This window comes from Pipistrellus kuhlii, unplaced genomic scaffold (assembly GCF_014108245.1).
Source record: "Pipistrellus kuhlii isolate mPipKuh1 unplaced genomic scaffold, mPipKuh1.p scaffold_m20_p_15, whole genome shotgun sequence".
Classification (NCBI taxonomy): Eukaryota; Metazoa; Chordata; class Mammalia; order Chiroptera; family Vespertilionidae; genus Pipistrellus; species Pipistrellus kuhlii.
The window spans coordinates 33583427-33606096 of NW_023425460.1; the positions used below are offsets into that span (position 1 = coordinate 33583427).

The following is a 22670-nucleotide window of genomic DNA, read 5'->3' on the forward strand; positions in this document are numbered from 1 at the left end:
CTAAAATATTCTGTGGGAATTCAGGCAGGAACGACAGGGAGATTTTTCTTCCTGTGGTACAATCCAGCAGAGATATGTAGGACCACACAATAAAAGAAACAGTTTTGATTCTAATAGAAATATGATGGGAGTTAGATTTTAGGCCCAATGAAAAATCAGGGAGAAAATAAGCTTTGCTAATATCACTCAATCAGTCCTTAAGATACAAAGAAACTATTTATAGATCCAGCAAGATTGTTTACTAGTTTCTTTCTTGGCCAGAAAAGAAATTAAGCTTATTCACTTCATAATGTTTTTTAAAGGATATAAACATCATAATGCACCTTAGGTATTATCCATACAAACTCTATAGATGACGTATGTCAGTAACATGAAAATCTTTTGTTTTTGCCAAAATAATCACTGCTAAATATCTATCAAATCGCACTCTTTCTTCTTTGACTGGTTGGTCACTTTATTCAATCAACACATTTGTTAAATGCCTACAACAAAGCAAGTACCGTACTATTTTGTGACATATATTCTAGAAGCTATGCTATAGGGAGTATAGTCAGAGCTAAGAAACTTTCTCAGTGCCTAAAATTAGGAAGTAAGACCTTTTCCTTTTAAGATCTTGTACCAAATATCTTTTCCATTTTCAAAGTAAGTTACCTTCACCCACAGAAGCAATTATTGAACTTAAAAAAAGAAACAATCATTCCTATTTTCCCTAATTCATGTCTATTATGAAGCAAAAAGAAAAACCTCACATATATTCTCATCTCTTCTATTCTTTGCCTAGTTTATGCTATAAAACATGGGAGGAGGGGCAATAGGGAATTCAATCATTCCTGTGCAAATATCTAAAAGGAAACCTATAATAATAAAATTAACAGCTACATTATAGATATCTGCAATAATATAGTATATGCTAAATTTTACAAAGTTAATAAATGTCCAAATGCTGAAAGTATGCACTGACCAGGAGAGAAATAGCCTTAAGCCAGAAATATCATGTCTCCAGGACAAAGTCTTCAAGGAAAACAATCTCTTGGCCTCAAACTAATGATTATTCTTTACTGTTAAAAGCAAATATTAGGTAGTGTATCAATTAAGAGGCTGGCTCACTGTCCCACCATGCATTTAAAACAAAAAGAAACCTGCTTTGCAGAAACCAACATTTCTATTGGTTTCAGGATTTTGACTGTATCTTTACTTGAGTCACTTTTCTAAATTATTAACCAGTGAAACATACTCCACCTCTATCTTTAAGAGCTTAAATATATTTGTGAAATTCCAAAGCTTGTTTTAAATAAATTACAAAGTTGCCACCCTAAGAAGCATAACTGAACTAACGCATCCAACCTTAAAAAACAGAAATTCCTACATTCACACTAAGTCATCTGGCAAGATAGAGATTTGAGCATGAAGAGAAACAATCTTTAGGAAAAAGATACAAGAACACATAAAATCAGACACAGACTCCAACACAACAACAAATGTAACAGCTTTTACTATCATATCCCACTGTAGTAAGGCATGAAATATGAAGAAATTCTATATAAGTAAACATACATATAACTATAAAAATGAGACAATATAATATGAATTAAGAGAGTGATCTAATATTCTCCCACTTAAAGACCATGAACATGCAATTTACTAAATGTGAAATTCTGTACATAACAAACTCAATCATTTTGAGATTTAACACATAATTCAAAGCAGCATTACCTCATCTGTCACTGGTTGCTGTTTTGCAAAGTGTGAAACTATCTGAATCAAATAGTTCTTGAAGTCATAACAAAATTCTTCAAATCCCTAGGAGACTTTTTTTTGGATGACTTTAACCTAACTTCAAAAAGACTTTTTAGTCTGAAACCAGGCCCTCAACAGCATGTAACTTCTGGGACAGTGTTGGAGAAAACACCTCTGTGTCTAATTTAACTTGTCATTGGATCTCACTGTTGCTCCACACAAATCCATTTGGAATAGAATTTCTTTGGCAATGGTAAACTTTATCCCTAACTCCTCCCACTGCCTAGGAGTCACAATTTCCTGGCCAAGTGCCCAAAGCAGTTACTGCAACAACAAATGAGACTAAGAATACAAGTATTAAATCTTCTTGGACATATTTTGGTTATAGGTTTGTAAATGTTATAATAAAAGAAAAAGTTACAAATGCTTTTTAGAGAGTGCAAACTGAGATTAGGAACCAAATGATGTATCATATTTGTGTATGTGTGCATATTTAACTTAATAGAAAAAATGTTATAATGTAAATTTTTATTGAAAACCTAATTTATGTTTTATCCCCAAATTAGTTCCTATTTTTGCTACTGGCAGCCTAATTTTCCCATTTAAAACTAAAAATCTAGTTAATATCTTTTTATTCTTTCTTCTCCCTTAAATCCACATCGTTTTAATAATCTCATGTGCCTTCATTTAAATTTCCAAGTATCTCTGGATCCTAGATGTTTTATTCAATTCACACTGCTAACAATCTGTCCAGGTCTTCATTAACTCTTTTTTTTTTTCTTTCTTTCTTTCTTTTCTTAAATTCTCACCTGAGGATATGTTCATTGATTTTAGAGAGGGAAAGAGAGAGGAATGGGAAGGAAAGAGAGAGAGGGGCGGAATGGGGGAGGGAGGAAGGGAAGAGGGAGGGGAGAAAGAATATGTGCAAGTGTGCACACAGTGCCCTGATTTGGAATCGAAACCAAGACCCTTCATGTATTGGATGATGCTCCAACTCAATGAACCACACTGGCCAGGGAAACTCATTAATTTTTTAGCAACCATCTCCCAATTATTCTGCCTACACACTAATGCCAAATTAATTGCTTTGAAGTAATGCTACTCCAAATGTGGTCCACAAACTAATGCTAGTCTGTGAACAGTTGTTATTAATCCATGACATGATATATACAGAAACTATATTTAAAAATTTTTATGAGAAAATTTTTATTTGTTAAATGTGTAATACAAACTGTGAACAGTTGTTATTAATCCATGACATGATATATACAGAAACTATATTTAAAAACTTTTATGAGAAAATTTTTATTTGTTAAATGTGTAATATAAAAGTAGACACACTTTGTCTCTTCATTTTCTAGTATTTCATTTTTATTACATTTTATAAGTGTACATTTAAAACAAATTGGAAATTTTTTTAAAAAACTGGTCTTCTACCATTACCTAGTTTGAGAAGCACTGTAAAGCATAGTTGCATTCATGTTGTTTTTCTACCTAATAACCATCAGTCATTCTTCACTACCTGCCTAATTAATAAATTAAAAATTTTTATATCTTCATGTAGTACTTCAGATTTTCACCATTTTCCCAAAATCAGTTATGTCACATTCTCCACATCATGCACCTTTTGCTGTAATAGTCAAAATGAGTTAACTATTCCAGAAAGGTCCACTGAGGCTTTGTTTTATGGTATTCCCAATACCTGAAATGTCTTCCTCAGCTTTCTCTAACTTATTTTTCGAGACCCAGCAATCTCAAGTGACTTCAAGAACTATTGTGACTTTAAGAATTATGTGACAGTGAGCTTCTGAGTTTCAGATTTCTATCTAAAGAGATTTCAGCAACAATTAAATTCCATAGAGTTGTGATCTATGTGAGAGGTCTGAATATGCAAAACCCTTTATTTTGGCACTTACTATATTTTGTCATATACATAAAATGCATAGGTACCGTATTTTTCGGACCATAAGACACACTTTTTCCCCCCCAGAAGTGGGGGGGGAAAAGTCCCTGCGTCTTATGGTCCAAATATAGCCTACACATATACTTTTTAAAAAAAGTTTTTTTTACTTGCCCGGCTCTGTGTGGTCTCTGTGTGCTTGCCCGGCTCTAAAATGGTTCTAAATGCTGCTGTTTACTTTACAGGGTTGATTACATGTGTTTATGACTGTGATGTTGGTTGGGTTTTAATGTACATAAAATATTTTAGGACACTATTTGTTTCAGAATCTTTTTTTCTTCATTTCCCTTCTCTAAAAACTGGTGCGTCTTATGGTCCGGAGCGTCTTATGGTCCGAAAAATACGGTAGTTTTTATATTCTTTACTGGATTATAAACTTTGAAGCCAGACACTGCACAATATAACTGACATTTAATTCTTCCTTTTTCTATTCATTAGAAGAAAATATCAGTGATGATAAAGATATTTTTAAAGAGAGAACTCAAGTTATTGTTAAATTACACAAAACAATAAAAAAATAAAGATTAGCCTACAAACAGCTATTTTCAATTGGCGCACCATAAATTTTTAAAAATATATTTTTATTGATTCCAGAGGGGGGGGGGGAGAGGGAGATAGAAACATCAATGATAAGGATGCCTCCTGCACACCCCTACTGGGAATTGAGCCAGAACCCAGGCATGTACCCTTGACCTGAATCAAACCCAGAACCCTTCAGTCCACAGGTTGATGCTCTATCCACTGAGATAAACCAGCTAGTGCATGTAAAAAAATTTTAAATATGCAATACTCAACTATTTAGTTAGGGGTATTGACCTCTTTTTCCTTAGACTGTCAAATATTAAAAATGACAACGGCCAACAAATAGTCACCGAGTGTGAATGAACCAAAATTATACATTTCTTTTTGTAAGATTGGGGGGGAAAATTTTTTTTGATCTGCCACAGAATTTTAGTACTTAGTTTATATATGCCATGAGATTAAAAAGGTTGAAAACCATTGTCCTAGAGAATAAATTAGAGATTTTCCTAAAAGGAAATAGAAAAATAAAAAACAAAAATCAGAAAACTAATTTAGGGGAAAAAATTAAGTACAGGACACATGTAAATAATTGTGCCTGCAGTAACTTTTATTTAGAAGACCCAAAGATTTCAAAGAGTTCTAGTCCAATACCTAGCATAGGGCCTTGCAAAAAACAAACAATATTTAACTGAACTAAAAATTAAACTTAAACTAAAAAGTTAATACCAGTTAGTGGTTGCCAGAGGCTGTGTGGGGAGGAAGGGATTGGGGAGTTTTTGTTAATGAGTACAGGGTTTCTTTTGGGGGGTAATGAAAATGTTCTGATGTTAGATGGTGGTATTGGTTACACAACTCTGAATGGCCTAAAACCACTGAAATGTACACGTTAGCCCGGCCAGTGTGGCTCGGCGGTTGAGCATTGACCTATGAACCTGGAGGTCATGGCTGGATTAGTCAGGGGCACATGCCGGGGTTGCAGGCTCAGTCCCCAGTGTGGGGCGTGCAGGAGGCAGCCAATCTATGACTTTCATCGTTAGTTTATCTCTCTCCCTTTCTGAAATCAATAAAAATACTTATTTTTAAAATGTACACTTTATTTTTTAAAATATATTTCATTGATTTCAGAGAAGAAGGGAGAAGGAGAGACAGAATCATCAATTAGAATCATTGATAGGCTACTTCCTGCACTGTCGCCCACACTGGGGATCAAGCCTGCAACCTGGGCAAGTGCCCCTTACCAGGAATTGAACCATGACCGCCTGGTTCGTAGGTCTACGTTCAACCATTGAGCCATGATAGCCAGGCAAAAAATGTACACTTTAAAAAGGTGAACTGAACGGTATGCAAAGTATCTCTCAACTAAGTTGTTAAAAACTTAATGGCAAGACTATAGTTTGCCTTAGTGTCCCCATCCTTCAGTAAAAAGTTCGTTTGGTAACCTATAGGTAAGAACTTTCTAATTTATGAAATGGATTACTAAAAATTTAAAGTTCAAATACCATGAATATATAGACAGATTAAGAAATTTTGGACTAGATTATAAAAGCAAGTATTTTATTTAGTAGCATAATTTTTATTTTCATAAATCCAGCCAGTAACTGCTTACTAATTTGTCCTAATATTTTCTCTGAGGAACAACCTCAGGAAGAATACATTTGGTTTACCAGATTCTAACACACATGTGTCAAACACAAGGCCCGCAGGCCAAATCCGTCCCACCAGGCCTTGCAATGTGGCCCGCACCGCGCTGTCATCACTGCACTCCGCTGCGTTTCCATCACAATGACAGTTTATGACTGTTCAGTAAACCATTCGGCCTGCGATTTAGGCTGGATTTTAGATTTTGGCCCCTTCTCTGATTGAGTTCGACGCCCCTATTCTAACAGAACAGCATCTGTGCTTTAAAAGTCTGACCAAGCAGCATATTATCATTTCTAAAATAAAACATAAATTAACTCAGAAACTCATAAAGCTAAAATATCAAAGGGATATATCCATAAGAGGATAAAGAAGAAATAAATTTACAACATAGAAGGAGCAACAGAAAATCTGTGCATCTCTGCCTTGAGTCAGGGAGAGGCAAAATCTCCCAAAGAATCTGAACAAGAGCCATGTCAGTCTGCGTTCACATTGCTAGGATGGTTAATGCTGTCCCCCCAGGTTACTAAAAGAAATAAAATGCTCTCTGGAAGAACTCAGTTTTAGATGGTTATACTGCTAGATGCAGCCCAATTTCAGAGATGTTTAAAAGTGAAAAATTTTTTAAAGTAATGATCATATTATGTTTCCATCAAAGATTTTAAAGCAAACTTTAAGGAGATTCATTAAAAATGTTTAAGAGACATTAATATTCCCTTCACTTTCGTTCTCAAATGAAGAAACTGCAGTAATAAGAGCAGGATGGTGGGGAATAAAAGAGAGGACTAACAAAATAAGAAAAATATACAAATTAAGGGAGAAACCAGATATAACTACTTCTGCAAATAAATTTACTATTCTGAAACTTCAGTCTAATTAAATACATTATCTTTTCCCAATTCCTTTCCCCTCATTTTCCTCTAAATTCTTACTCCTTTTCTCCCCATTAAAAAAAAATTAAAAAAAAATTAAGACCAATGTACAGAAGATGAATTATAAAATGCAGCAAATGTTCAAAACTGAACTCTGTGGGATAAAAATGAAAGAAGAAAATATGATTATTGACGCTGTCATTAGGACAAATTAACAAGTTACTGACTATGCCTATAATGAAAAAAAACAGGTCAGTCAAAATTTAGAATTTAATAGCAAATGATAAAATTCATTCTGGCCTCTTAACTAGGGGTGTCGAACTCAATCAGAAAAGGGGCCAAAATCTAAAATCCAGCCTAAATCGCGGGCCGAATGGTTTACTGAACAGTCATAAACTGTCATTGTGATGGAAACGCAGCGGAGTGCAGTGATGACAGCGCGGTGCGGGCCACATTGCAAGGCCTGGTGGGACGGATTTGGCCAGCGGGCCTTGTGTTTGACACATGTGCTCTTAACTAAGACAGCAGCAGTTTTAGTAATAAAAGGCATTCTAACAACTGTAGAGGACTGAAAGGAGGGTGCATTTTTTCCTACATTACTCATCCTTTAGCACCTGTATTTCCCCAAATATATTCTCTTTAATACAAATTAAGAATACTACCTTTTCATTTATAAAAAGTTAAATAAGCAAGGAGCAGTTCACGTCTCATTCCCCACCAATCTGACTGAAGTATGATTTACTTAAAATTCACCCACTTTTAAGTGTAAATTTGGTAAACTTGGCAATTGTATACACTGATGTAACAATTGTCATAATCAACCCCAAACATTTCTTAATGTAATTTTGCAATAGCCTCCCCAACCCCTGAAACATCATGAGTTGATTCTGCACTTTTTTCCTAGCACAATATATCTGAGATTCATTCATGTTGTTGTATGTACCATAATTAGTTTTTTATATCTAAGTACTATTCCACTGTGTGAATATACCACAATTTATTTATTCTTTTTTTTCCTTTTTTCTCTGAGGAAAGAAATCTTATTTTATTTATTTTCATTTTTTTAATTAAATTATCTATGTACATATTTTAACACTGCCCCCCCCCCCCCATACATACCCTCCTTTCCCAGAGTTTTGTGTCCATTGGTTGTACTTATATGCATATATACAAGTCCTTCGGTCGATCTGTTATCTCCCCCAGATCTCCCTACCCTACCTGCTGTAATTTGACAGTCTGCTTGTTGTTTTACTGTCTCTATATCTATCTTTTGGTTCATCAGTTTATAATGTTCTTTATTATCCATAAATGAGTGAGGTCATGTGGTGTTTCTCTTTCATGGGTTAGCTTATTTCACTCAGCATGATGTTTTCCAATTCCATCCAGGTTGCTGCAAATGATGAGAATTCCTTCTTTTTTATGGCAGCATAGTATTCCATTGTGTAGATGTACCATAGTTTTCTGATCCAATCATCTGCTGATGGGCACCTAGGCTGTTTCCAAATTCTAGCTATTGCAGATTGTGCTGCTATGAACATAGGGGTGCATATATCCTTTCTGATTGGTGTTTCTAGTTTCTTGGGATATATTCCTAGGAGTGGGATTTCTGGGTCAAATGGGAGTTCCATTTTCAGTTTTTTGAGGAAACTCCACACTGTTCTCCACAGTGGTTGCACCAGTCTGCATTCCCACCAGCAGTGCACGAGGGTTCCTTTTTCTCCACAACCTCGCCAACACTTGTCATTTGTTGATGTTGGCCATTCTGACAGGTGTGAGATGGTACCACATTGTTGTTTTGATTTGCATCTCTCGGATAATTAGTGACTTTGAGCATGTTTTCATGTGCCTTTTGGCCTTCCTTCTGTCTTCTTTTGAAAGTATTCTATTTTGGTCCATTGCCCATTTTTTAATTGGATCATTCATCTTCCTTTTATTTTGTTGTATAAGTTGTCTGTACATGTTGGAGATTAAACCTTTATCAGTGGTAACATTTGCAAATATGTTCTCCTACACAGTGGGCTTTATTGTTGTTTTGTTGATGGTTTCTTTTGCTGTAAAAAAGCTTTTTATTTTTATGTAGTCCCATTTGTTTATTTTCTCTTTAGCTTCCATTGCCCTAGGGGCAGTATAAGAGAAGAAGTTCTTTTGGCATATGTCTGAGATTTTGCTGCCTGTGGATGCTTCTGGTATTTTTATGGTTTCCCGTCTGATGTTTAAGTCCTGTATCCATTTTGAGTTTATTCACAATTTATTTATTCTATTCAATTAATGGATATTTTGGATTGTTTCCAGTACTGAATATTATAAGCAATGCTGCTATACAAATCTGTGTGGACATAGGCTTTCACTTATCTTAGGTATACAAATACCTAAAAATGGAATTACTAGGTCATATGGTAAGTTTATGTTCGATTTTAAAAGACACTGCTGGCCTGTTTGACTCAGTAGATAGAGCATCGGCCTGTGGACCAAAGGGTCCTGGTTTCGATTCCGGTCAAGGGCACATACCTTGGTTGTAGGCTCCTCCCCAGCCCCAGCCTTGGTTGGGGTTCATGCAGGAGGCAAACAATAGATGTGGTTCTCTCACATCAGTGTTTCTCTCTGTCTTTCCCTCTCCCACTCTCCCTAAAAATAAATGGAAAAATATCCTTGGGTGAGGATGAACAAAAAAATAAATAAATAAAAGACATTGCTAAAACTGTTTTCTATTTTGCACTCTCATCAGCAATGTAGGAGAGTTCCAGCTTTCCACATGGTCAGTGTTTTCAATTTTAGTCATTCTAATTAAGAAATTTTCAACCAGTGTGCAGCAAGAATTTTTAAAACATACAATACCTGACTATTCAGTCAGGTGCTCTAACCCCTTTTCCCCAAGATTGTCAAATAAAAAATGACAACAGCTACCCAGCCAGCATGGCTCAGTGATTGAGCATTAACCTATGAAACAGAAGGTCACAGTTTGAGTCCCAGTGAGGGCACATTCCCAAGATGTGGGCTATCCCCAGTGTGGGGTATCCCCAGTGTGGTTTGCAGGAGGTAGCCAATGATTATTCTCTGTCATTATTGATAGTTCTCTCTCTCTCTCCTTCTCCCTTCCTCTCTGAAATCCATTAAAAAAATTTTTTAAAAAACCTTTTTTAAAAAAATGATAAAAGCCAACACAATAGCCGGCTGGTGTGACCGAATTAAAAGTTTAACTATTTTTTGTCAGATCAGTCAATAATATATTTTCTGGTGTGCCATAGAATTTAGTAATTAGCTTATGAGTGCCAGGAGTTGAAAAAACTTTGAAAATTGCTGTTCTAATTTAGTCATTCTAGTTGGTGGAGTAATATCTCATTGAGGTTTTAACTCAAATGATGTAGAGCATCATTTAAGTACTTATTGGCCATATCTTTTTTTGTATGTGAAGTATATATTCAAATATTTTGCCCATTTTTAAACTGGGTGGTTTGCCTTATTGTATTGTAAAAATTCTTCATATATTTGGATGTAAGTTTGTAACGTGTGTGGATATATATATAGAGGGGGGGGAGAATAGTTTTTCCTGGTATGTTTTATTAATTGCGTCTTTAAAAAGCAATTTTTTTTTAATTTTTGATGAAACCATTTATCAATTTTGTCTTTCATCTAAGAAATCTTTACCTAATTCAAAGTCACAAAGATTTTCACCTACACTTTAAACTTTTATATTTAGACCCATGATCCATTTTACATTACTTTATATGGTTTGAAGTATATGTTGATTTTTTTTTTTCTATATGAAATTACTTTGGCCTCATTGTTGAAAATCAGTTGTGGGTCTATAAACTCCCTTCATGATCTACATATCCTTCTATTAATACCACACTGTTTCAATTTCCATAAGTTTACATAAGGCTCAGTATATAATCTTTGGTGATTTAACTCTTATAACAATTTTTTCTTATTGCTATTAGAAGATTTCATTTATGTCAAATGACAGCTGTATTACATGTCAAAATATCACATATTCAAAAATAGTAAGACTAAAAGTGCTTTTCATCCCAAAGTACAAAACAAAATTCATCCATTTATTTCTAAACATAGCAAAGGAGAGTAAAAGCTAAATGATTTCATGTATGTGTTCATGCATTTCAAATGCACTTGGTTCATTACCTATTAAGACAATTAAGGAGTTGCCCTAGGGGACCCTGGAAGAAACCTAAAACAATATCACAGCCATAACACTAGTAATGTCCTTTGATTTATATATATCTCTAACCAAGTCTAACATATGCTTTACCTTAGGGGGAAAACTAGCACAAATTACTTCCCAAGAATTTTGACTGTACCTAGAAATACAGTTCTTCTTAATCTATAAACCAAGTTTATAAATAGCTATGTGTACAAGACTAACAAATATATCAGCATCTGTGATCATCTTTTTTATAAAAATCATTTAACAACTGCAGATTTGTAGCCAGTAAGAAAACATATAAACCTAAAAGGCAGTCCTTTCCTAATTTTCACATTTAAAGAAACCTCAAAATTCTAGTTATGTCATAAGTGATCTAAAAATAATTACATTTGCCATAATTCATTTTCTTTATTCAATAATGAGGTCTAAAAGTAGTAGAGTAGGCCAATTTCATTTTGTTCATAGTCTATACGTAATTTGATTTAAAAATTATAAGCACACACTAAAATTGTTTCAAAATTTCTGAAGGAACAAAGAACTAGGAAGAAACTAAGAGTTTCCACAAAATCAAAATTTTATTGTGTTCTTAAAGGTCTTTTTGAGAAATCTATGTCCTATTTAATCAAAGGGAATGTCTCTCGAAAGTCTCAGTATGCTTGAACGCTAGAAATGAGATAATCAACAGTATGCAGCCATTAACCTACATGTTATCTATTACAGGGACCACAAAAGTAAACCGCTAATTCAGACTCAGCAGCAAAAGAGAAATATTAAAACAATAAAAAAAACTTGATCAGAACTATTTTACATTGTAAAGAGGAATAGGGGATTCCAAAAAAAATTATTTTTGCCAACAATGCCCAGAAGGAAACAAAATCACAGGCTGATTTCACTCCGTCCTTCACATCATTTTCTGAAGATACAATCTATTTTGAAATGCCTTTGAATTTTCAAACTTTACTCATTTCTTTGCAAAACTCTTTGGTAAAACACTAATTGCTTCTAATATTCATAAATACTTCCTATCATTAAACCAAAATAAGTTTACCACAAAGTAAACAGTATTTAAATTCAATAAATTCCTATTAAGATTATCCATCCTCAGTGCTGTTTTTTAAAATAGCAATAGTACCTTTACAGTATATTACATGTGAAACATTAACAATGTAAGCTTTCAGTTGAATTTCTTTCAATCTCTACTTCTACTCTAACTGGTAAGCACTACTTATTAATCTTCCAATTCACTCAGATGACTAGAACACCTCTTTGCTGAGAAAAATAAGGAAAAAATAATAATAAACTCACTTACCCTTCCTTAGACATTCTCAAAGATCTACTTCCTCTGGATGGGAATACAGGATCAACAAACAAGCTTCACTGATCTCTTAAGAACTGTAGCTCATTTGTTAAAGCACAGAGAACTCAGGCCCTGAGAGGCAACAAATTCGGGCACAATGCCGAACCCCAGCCAGGCAATATCTCAATGACCAATATTCTCAGCTTTAAATATTTGAAAATCTAAGAATAATAGGGTAAAAATGGAGAGCAGAAAAAACAACTAATGGTCAGAATTGTTTAATACTGACCAGTTTAGAAAGGAGACAATCCAAATGGCAAGTTCCAGTAATCCTTACTGGCAAACACACAGGAAAAGCAAATTTACCCCCTAATGAGGCCCGCCAACAGTACACAAACAATGTGAGTTTCACAGACTAGAGCGGCCCTAGTCAGTCCAAGTAATTTTCAGTTTACTTTGAAGGGGGATGGGGGGTGGCAATCAATCGGATATATGTTTTAATTATCAGTTATTTGCTCCCTTCAAAAATGAACAATTGAACTACAAGAGAAGAAAGTATGTGCAGATCATATTACAGGAGGAACCTAAAGTATTTCCACACTGACATGTTGTCTTTTTTTTTTTTTTTTTTTTTATCATTAACTGCCTTTAAGGAAAATATCTGTTACTCAATCCCCTGAAAATTTCAGCTCATGTGGAAAGAAGTTTACAGATCTTTGGCATATGGGGGATAAATCCAGAACATTTTAAAGGTTAATTCCAAATCTCAGAGTAAATCTGCAAAATTCCTGCCTCCTGGCCAATATAATGCACAGGGATTATGCAATAGGGGACAAAGTAAACAAGTGTGCTAAAGTCTAAGAACACCGAGATGGCAAATCCTCCTAGTGGTGATTCAAATTAAAAATAAAATATACATATCTTTAAAAAATACTACTTAAATTAAAAAAAAAACTTTATCTCTTTAAATATTACCTAAATATCTTACCATAAGGTTTCTATTGGTAATTAAAAAGTTTAGTCACTCAGTAACTAAAAGCTTAAAATAATTCCCCCCCCCCCCCCCGTTTATTTAGAAAAGCAGTATGGTGTAATGGAAAGAGAATGAGCATTGAACAACTACAGCTACGTAAATCCCAGCTCCTCTACTTTCTGGCTTTGTAACCTTTAAACTTAGTCTGAGGTGTATTTTTTTAAATATATAGAACATAGATAATATCTAGTGGAATTGTCTGTCATAAGTACATTAAATCCTTGATTTTGCGAAACTTGATTTAATGAATGTTGTATTTAACTGACAAAATTTTCAGTCCATATGTCATATGAGAACATTAACACCCTGTTAATTTTAAAGTGCTTTTACCCAAGATTTGTTTATAATTAAATTAACAAGTTATACTTTTTGTTATTAACACATTTTAGCAAATAGGCCATATGTTGGGGGGGGGAACATTGTGGTAATGTCACTGACAAAAATAAATACAATAGTCTGCATATTTAAATCCAAGAGTCACCACTTATAAACAATGTTTAGGGAATGATTAACATGTGATCACATGGCATCTCAAGTGGTAATTGCTTCTGTTGTCTTGTGGCTTGCCTTTCTGCAGCATTTTGGGGTTTTATTTTATTTTCTTCATCATCTTTTATCCTCTCTATGGCCCTCTTCCACTTCCACTCATTTCTGAGTCAAATGGTTAAATGTCTCTAAAATTGTAAGAAACTACCAAACTGTTTTGCAGAGTGACTATACTATTTTGCCTTTTACCAGCAATGTATGCAAGTTCCAGTTGCTCCACATCCTTGGCAACACTTGATATTGTTGTCAGTATTTTTTATTATAGCCACTGTAATAGGCGTATACATTGTAGTTTTAATTAGTATTTCCTAATGGCTAACAATGTTAAACATGTGCCTTCATGCTATACATACATCCTCTGTAGTGACATGCTAGTCTTTTGCCCATTTCTTCATTGAGTTGTTTTCATATTGTTAAATTTTAAAAATTCTTTATAAATTCTGAATACAAGTCCTTTATCAGATGTGGGATTTAGAAATATTTTCTAAGTCTATAATAGCTTTATAATTAATAAAAAGCCCAAAGGTCCATCAACAGAAAAACAATATTGTGGTATACTGATACAATGGAATAGTAATAAAAAAGAACAAATTACCGCCAAAACCGGTTTGGCTCAATGGATAGAGTGTTGGCTTGGGGACTGAAGGATCCTGGGTTCGAGTCCGGTCAAGGGCATGTACCTTGGTTGCAGGCATATCCCCAGGAGGGGGTGTGCAAGAGGCAGCTGATCGATGACTCTCTCTTATCCATGTTTCTAACTCTCTAACTCTCTCCCTTCCTCTCTATAAAAAACCAATAAAAGATATTAAAAAAAAAAAAAGAACAAATTACCAATACACACGAAACATGGATGAATCTATTTCTCAGGCATTACAGTGAATAAAAGAAGCCATATACAAAAGAGACCCTGAAGGTGAAACAGGCTATCCAAATATGAAGAACATTTCCTCAACCTGAATTTATTATAGGATTTCATTAAGTCAAAGATCTGTTATCTTTTATTCTTTCTCTTCCTTGCTGCCACCACCACTTTTCATTTTACTTCTAGGTACAGTGTTCTTGGAAGAAGCACAGACAGAGTGGTGACAAATTAAAAATGTTTTAGGAACAACAAAATTTGGAGAATTTTGTATTCTATAAAGTGCTATCGCCACAATTCCTAACTCCTAGCACCTACTACTCTGTTCTCAATCTTAATTTTATCAAGATTATAAACATGAAATCACACAGTGTATAACCTTTTGAGATTAGCTTTATTAGCTCAGCATAATTTTCTTGAGATACATCAAAGCTGTCTATGATTTATAGTTCATTCTTTTTTTTTTTTTTGAAATATATTTTATTGATTTTTTACAGAGAGGAAGGGAGAGAGATAGAGAGCCAGAATCGTCGATGAAAGAGAAACATCAACCAGCCGCCTCCTGCACACCCCACACCGGGGATGTGCCCGCAACCAATGTACATGCCCTTGACCGGAATCGAACCTGGGACCTTTCAGTCCGCAGACCGACGCTCTACCACTGAGCCAAACCGCTTTCGGCTAGTTCATTCTTTTTTATTAGTATCCTATAAATGAAATTTTTGGATGAAATAACCTAAAAATATCTTACTAGTCCTTGAATCTACCTGTCTCTCCTTAGAACAGAAATTTTCAAACCCGTGTGCCGCAAAAGTTTTTTAAATATGCAATACTTGACTATTTAGTCAAAGGCACTGACCTCTTTTCCCTTAGACTGTTAAATTTAAAAAATGATACACCCATCATCAAATTATACCTTTTTTTGTCAAATCAGCAAAAAACAGTATATTTTTGGTGTGCCTCAGAATGATAGTAATTACTAATTTATGTGTGCCACGTGGTGAAAAAAGGTTGAAAATCAACTGTGCACCTATGGATAAGGACAATGGGGGGTGGGGAAAGGACAGAGGGTGGGGTGGGAACCTGGTGGAGGAGAGCAATTGAGAAGGAGAAGATTATTACATTTGTAATAATCTGAACAATAAAGATTTATTTTTTAAAAAAAGGTTGAAAATAGCTGCCCTAGAAATGTGAAACACTAATCAATGCATAAGGTTGCTATACTAACAAAAAAATTTTTAACACAGTTCTGATACTCTACCTCATTCTTATTCTGACAAGATATATGCCATTTGTACATTATTTAAGAAACATGGCTCCTTGTTCATCCTGAGAACCTGTATTTCCCGTGTGATTTTCCAATTGATAAAATGGCTACTGAAATTTTAACAACTTACCCACTTGAATATCTGAACCTATACTAAAATGACAGGTTAATTAAGCTTGATCTATAACACAATAAGCTGAATAACATCATATGATATCTGTAAGCAGTTAAGAAAGAAATACAATTTATCAAACTGGCAGTCCCTGTCTGCATAAAACCTAATCCCGGCTTTTAATTTGAAGTAAAAAAAATCATCGACATTTCTAATTCTACTAGTGTGTCAACTACAGATTCTACAAAATAATTTTTATGCAACTATACAAATTCCTTTTTATTCCTGAAACATATACAATAAACTTACTTATTATTGGAGAAGAAACTATTATTCAACAGGTTTAAATAAAGACTGGTATGGCTTTGGAAGCCTAAATTTCAATTTAAAAATAATTTCAGATAAATATACAAAGAACTTTAAATATAAAGTAATTGCAATTCCTTTTAAAATAAGGCAAAAGACTAGTAAACCAAAAACTCACAAGCCAAATTACTATCAAATTTCAGTTCAAGATAATAAAAACCACTGCTGAATTCATACACTGTTTTCACAAAGAACCAACACACTTACAGAAATTCTTCTGTACTGTAATCATGCAAACTTTACAAGAGCAAAATGAAATACCTGACTTCAGCATCCTGGGCACAGTCAATGTGAAAAGCAGATGAAAAATGTAATTGCTCCATTCCTGGATTTGGTAAATACAAATTCTGATCTGAACTGCTCACTATTAGAATCTAGGTGTTAAACAAGGAACTGTTTAAGTATTTATCTAACCTACCCCCTCTTCAAGCCACTTAAACAACTGAGCAGTTCAACCTATCTTCTGACCATAGAGCAAAACATATTTTTATGAAGGGTTTGGCCTGATGATTATCTTCAGTCTAGAAGACTCAACATTCATAATAAGGAAATGGAAGAACAGTCATACATTATAAAGAATAATTTCTTAATCATGATATATGACCATCATTTCCATATTGAAATTCAGAAGACTAATATTAGGCAGGAAAAAGTTAGAAGTTAGATAATAATTTAACTAAAAGTATTCAGCTTCACCAGGCCCAAGTGGCTCAGTGGTTGAGTGTTGAACTAGGAACCTGGAGGTCATGGTTCGATTCCCGGTTGATGGCACATGCCTGGGTTGCAGGCTCAATCCCCAGTAAGGAGTGTGCAGGAAGCAGCTGATCAATGATTCTCTCTCATCATTGATGTTTCTTCCCCCCCCCCCCCTTAAACCAATAAAAATATTTTTAAAATAATAAGTAAATCAAAGTATTCAGCTTCTAAAAGTGAATTCTAGATATCACATACAATGTACAGTTTATGACAAATGATCAGAATGGTCTGCCTAATTTAGCCAATGATAAATAATTACCATCTCCAATAAATGTCTTTAATAAAATATCCTGGAAACAGAATACAGTACAAATTGACTTAACTAGAAAACTAAATGTCTTCTAAATGATTTCTATTTAAAATTTTTAATTAATAAAAGCAAATACTCTGAGTTCAAATACCCAATTTTTTATATTAAAAGGAAATTTTGCAATATGCTACAATGAATGAACCTTTTACTAAGTGAAATTAACTAGTCACAAAAAGACAAATACTTTGATTCCACTTATATGAGGTACTTAGAATAGTCAAAATCATAAAAGACAAAGTATAATGGTGGATGTTTACCAGGGGCTAGATGAAGGGTAGAATGGGGAGTTATTATTTAACTAGAGGCCTTGTGCACAAAATTTGTGCACTTGGCAGGGAAGGGGGGTGCAGGGGACATCCCTTCAGCCCAGCCTAAGCCCTCTCACAGACAAGGAGACCTTGGGGGATGTCCAACTGACCATCAGGGGGCAACTCCTGTGTTGAGTGTCTGTCCCCTGGTGGTCAGTGCTCATCATAGTGACCGGTCATTCTGCTGTTCGGTCAATTTGCATATTAGCCTTTTATTATATGGGATAGGAATAGAGTTCCAATTTTAAAGATGAAAATAGTTACAGAGATGGATGGTGGTGTTGATGCACAATGTGAATGTATTTAATACCAGTAAACACTTTAAAAACAGCGAAAATGATAAACTTTATGGTGTTTATACTTTACTACAATACAAAAAGAAAAATGTTTTAAATGATCTAAAACCCATGAAAATGCTTTTTCTTATCTATTATTAAAATTGCATTCAAGTACATGAAGAATGTTGGGTGTTGAGCCTGTCTAAAATCTTCCAGGAAATATCATTCCAAATGAGTCAGAAGCACACTCAGCTCTATGACATCAAACACAATGAGGACACTTGATGTTTACCAGATGATTTTTCTTCATTGCATAATTCTAACCCTTGTTTCCATTGAATAGAAAGTATAAAACACATCACTCCACATAAATCTCTCCTAAAGGCAAGTTATGCATTTTATTTATATAGATACACATCAACTCTGATTTACACTTTAATTCCCCTGCATATCTAGCAATATGTCTCACACATTGCAGAGAATCATTAGTATCACTGGTTGGTTTTGAGTCTTTACCTTGATGGGAACCTGAAATGTTTCTACTTATTCAGGTTTAAGGAATAATAGCAGCCTAACATCTAGAAATGCTACACAATCAGCAGATATTTCTGCTTGATAGAGTTAGATCAATTTGTTATGAAATACCTTGTTTCCTTTGGATAAACAAACATCAGAGAATTGTCACAGAGCACTGAAATCACCACCTGGTAGGCATCTGGACAGTAAATGCTCAGCCCATTTGTTTCACTTATAGATCAAAGACTAAAATGTAGTTGTGGATTATGAGATCCCAAGTAAACAATTATTAATTTGCAACAAACATTACTGAGCATAGTTTTTAATGCCATCTGTTTACAGATAAAGAAACCAAATTGGCCTCCCTGAGATCACAATATCACAAAACCTAAACCCTACACTTCTTATTTTTAACTGCTTATAACTAATTTCAGAAACAGTGTCATAACCTTGTATCTTGTCACTCTCACTAATGTTCCTACGTCCAATCATAAATGTACTCTGTATCTGACTCTCATCATTTACATGTTTCAAGTAGATAAAATCTGTTGTGTGCATTTCCTGTAGATCTTGTTTATTAAAATTATGTAAATTTTTTGGTTCTTAAAGCATACCACTAGTATAAATATGGCTTATTTTTCTTTCTCTGGTAGATTTACACCACTAAATGTTCAAAACAGAACACTGGTGGCCATAAAACAAAATAAATAGGCATACTATGTATAGTGGGATGGACTAGAGCTTCTCTTCCTTGTTAAGACAGAGATTTGTTGTCAGCCCACATTCTTGAGCTCTAGGAGTAGGTGAAGTATAAATATTTGTTGGATGAAGATAATGTAGAAGGATAGCTGCCACTGAAACCGGTTTGGCTCAGTGAATAGAGCGCCAGTCTGCGGACTGAAAAGTCCTAGGTTCGATTCTGGTCAAGGGCATGTACCTTGGTTGCGGGCACATCCCCAGTAGGAGGTGTGCAAGAGGCAGCTGATCGATGTTTCTCTCTCATCAATGTTTCTAACTCTCTATCCCTCTCTCCTCCTCTCTGTAAAAAAAAATTCAATAAAATATATTTTAAAAAACAAAACAAAAAAACACAGACTTAAAAAAAAAAAAGAGCTTCCATTGCATGAAGCTGTTGTTCAACCCATTCAACAAGTATTTAAAATTGTTTTGAATGATGATAAAATAGAAAACCTCACTGACCAAACCAAACCAAGAATGTAGAAGTTATGAGCATTCCCAATGAACATAAGCAAAAACAAAAAGCAGAAAAGATTACTTGGAATTTGAAAAGGTAGTACCCGTTTTAAACTGAGAATACATTTAAAAAATTAGCACATTTTGGGGAGGTCCTAAGTTCATCATTTGCATCCTTCTAAGAATGTGACACAAGTTGGGAAGGTTACCACGAAAAGTGACCAAATGCCCTCCCCTGCAGACCTGGTCACCTCTAACTGCCCTCCCTTGGTGACCTGATTGTACACAACTGAGATCCCCTGCTGGCCATCTTGTGGCAGCCATCTTTTGTCCACAAGGGGGCAGCCATCTTTGACCAGATGGGGGCAGCATCTTGTGTTGGAGTGACAGTTAATGTGCATATTATCTCTTTATTATATAGGATTTCATTCTCATTAAGGTTCAATTTTCTAGCAGCTTAAGACTGCTATTAAGAACTTTTATTTTTTTATGGATGATAAAAAAACATTATAAACTGAAGAACCAAAAGATAGATATAGAGACAGTAAAGCAACAAGCAGACTGTCAAATTATAGTGGAGAGGTTGGGGAGATCTGGGGGAGATAAGAGATCAACAGAAGGACTTGTATACATGCATATAAGTACAACCAATGGACACAAAACTCTAGGGAGGGAGGGTGTGTACGGGGGGGGAGGCATTGGTATATGTACAAAAATAATTAAAAAATATATATATTATTTTAAAAAAAAGAACTTTTATTTTTTAGTAGTAAGTAGCAGTGAGAAATTTAAAAAAGGCAGCATTAGTATGGTGTAGTACTGATTAAAAGTCTAGACTACACCAAAACTAGACTTGAGCCATAAATTTGCTATATAATCTAGGATAAATTGCCTAACTTCTCTGAACGTTTATTTCATCATCTCTTAAATAAAGATAATATGTGTCCACTTTATAAAGCTATTTTGAGGATTAAATAGACAAAATACTTACCGATGATAGGCTTCTCGCCGATACTTTTTCAGGGCATGTTTATCCATGTTAGCAGGCAGATCTGCTGCATTCTGTAATCGATCACTCCAGGAGGTTGTCATTTTAATTGTATTCTGAATTCTAGAAAAGAAAATTAGTATTGTAATTTAGAAGCTTAATAATGATACCTGATTTTTAAAGATACATATGTTTTTTTTAATTTATTTTTTGTTAATCCTCACTTGGGGATATTCTTTCCATTGATTTTTAGAGTGGAAGGGAGGGAACGAGGGACCAATGAGGAGAGGGGGAGAAGGGAAAGGGGGAGGGGGGGAGAGGGGGAGGGAGGGAGGGAGGGAGAGGGAGAGGATGAGAGAAACATGTATTGACTGCCTCCTTGCACAAAATAGACCTCAAAGTGATGCCATAACAAGAGATAAGGAAGGTCACTTCATAATATTAAAAGGATCAATACAACAAGCAGGGTCACCTAAGACAATCAGAAAACACAATATTTACATTACAATTCATAACAGTAGCAAAATTACAGTTGTAAAGTAGCAACAAAAATAATTTTATGGTTGGGGGTCACCACAACATGAGGAACTGTATTAAAGGGTCACAGCATTAGAAAGGTTGAGAACCACTGATTTAGATGCTCGATAGAATGCTATTAAACAATGATTGGATTACCAAAGAGATCCAAGAAGAAATTATAAACATCCTGGAAACAAATGACAATGAAAACAACAATCCAAACCTATGGAACACAGTGAAGTAGTCCTGAGAGGGAAGTTCACAGCTCTACAGGCCTACCTCAAAAAACAAGAAAAAATAGTAATAAATTATCTAACTCTAGAACTTAAAGAATTAGAGAGCAACAAGAAAAGCTCAGAGTGAGAAGAAAAGGAGATAATAAAGATCAGAGCAGAAATAAATGACATAGAGACAAAACAAAAAACAAAAGATCAATGAACGGCTGACCAGTTGACTGGACACTTAGCATATTAGGCTTTCATTATATAGGAGGATTGTGTTTGGTAGCAACAGTTGGTATATAGTATGAATCAAATAAATAAGGCAAGGAAATAATGACAATGGTCATGCAAATTAACCATCACTCTATCACAAAGATGGTGTCACCCAGACCTCTTAGCCCGCCAGAGTCCCCCAGTCTTGGGGGGGGGGGGGGGGTGGCCGTTGAGAGCTGGCAGCATAAGTGGCCCAGCAGAATGCCTGCTTCTTCACCTCAGCAACAAGGCAAGCATCTGCGCCCAGCCACAGATGGGCCTCTGGGCCACGGAGAGCCTCTGGGCAGCATGGGCGCAGCAGCCAGGCCCCGCAAAGAGCTACTGGCGCACGGATTTGCTCGCAGAGCTACTAGCATTTATATAAAGACTTATAGACAAATATTCCATAGCAGCTTTGTAATTGTCAAAACTGAAAACAAACCAAATGTCTTATGAACCGGTTAAAGGACCCATTGTGGTACTTCATAAAATAGAATACTATTATGCAATGAACTACTGATATACAACCTAAATACCAAAATTATGCTGAGTGAAAGAAAAAAAAAAGATTCCATTTATATAGAATTCTAAAAAATGCAAACTAATTTATAGTGACAGAAAACAGACAAGTGGTTGTCTGGGGTGGAACAGTGAGGCTGCAAAAAGCCCTAAGGAAACTTTGGGGATATGTTCATTACCTTGATTATAGTGACTGTTTCACAGGTGTCTCCATATGTCAAAACTTATTGCACTTTCTAAATATGTGTAGGTTGTTACACATATTTATACTTCAATAAAACTATTTTTTTAAGTCAGGCTTTTTTTCCTAATTTCTAACAAATTAGAGGTAGTAATTACACTAAGAAGAGATTTCCCTCATTTTTAAAATTACTTTCTTCAAATTATTTGCAGGAAAAATTCAAAGTACTTTCTTATATTACTCATGGATTAAGAAAAACA

At 34.8% G+C, this 22670-nt stretch overlaps 1 protein-coding gene across 8 annotated transcripts in view; it reads right to left on the minus strand.

Annotated features, from left to right (window-relative positions):
- Positions 1–22670, minus strand: part of NT5C2 (5'-nucleotidase, cytosolic II) — a 69273-nt gene that overhangs the window by 34902 nt on the left and 11701 nt on the right. For 7 of the 8 annotated variants that reach the window (XM_036437886.2, XM_045582049.1, XM_036437894.2 and 4 more), the window contains one exon: positions 20722–20841. In XM_036437886.2, coding sequence (XP_036293779.1) covers positions 20722–20822 — 101 coding nt within the window. In that variant the 5' untranslated portion in view covers positions 20823–20841. Of the gene's footprint in view, positions 1–1713; positions 1738–20721; positions 20842–22670 lie in introns of those variants that run through there. The other variant, XM_045582050.1, reaches the window with a different exon arrangement.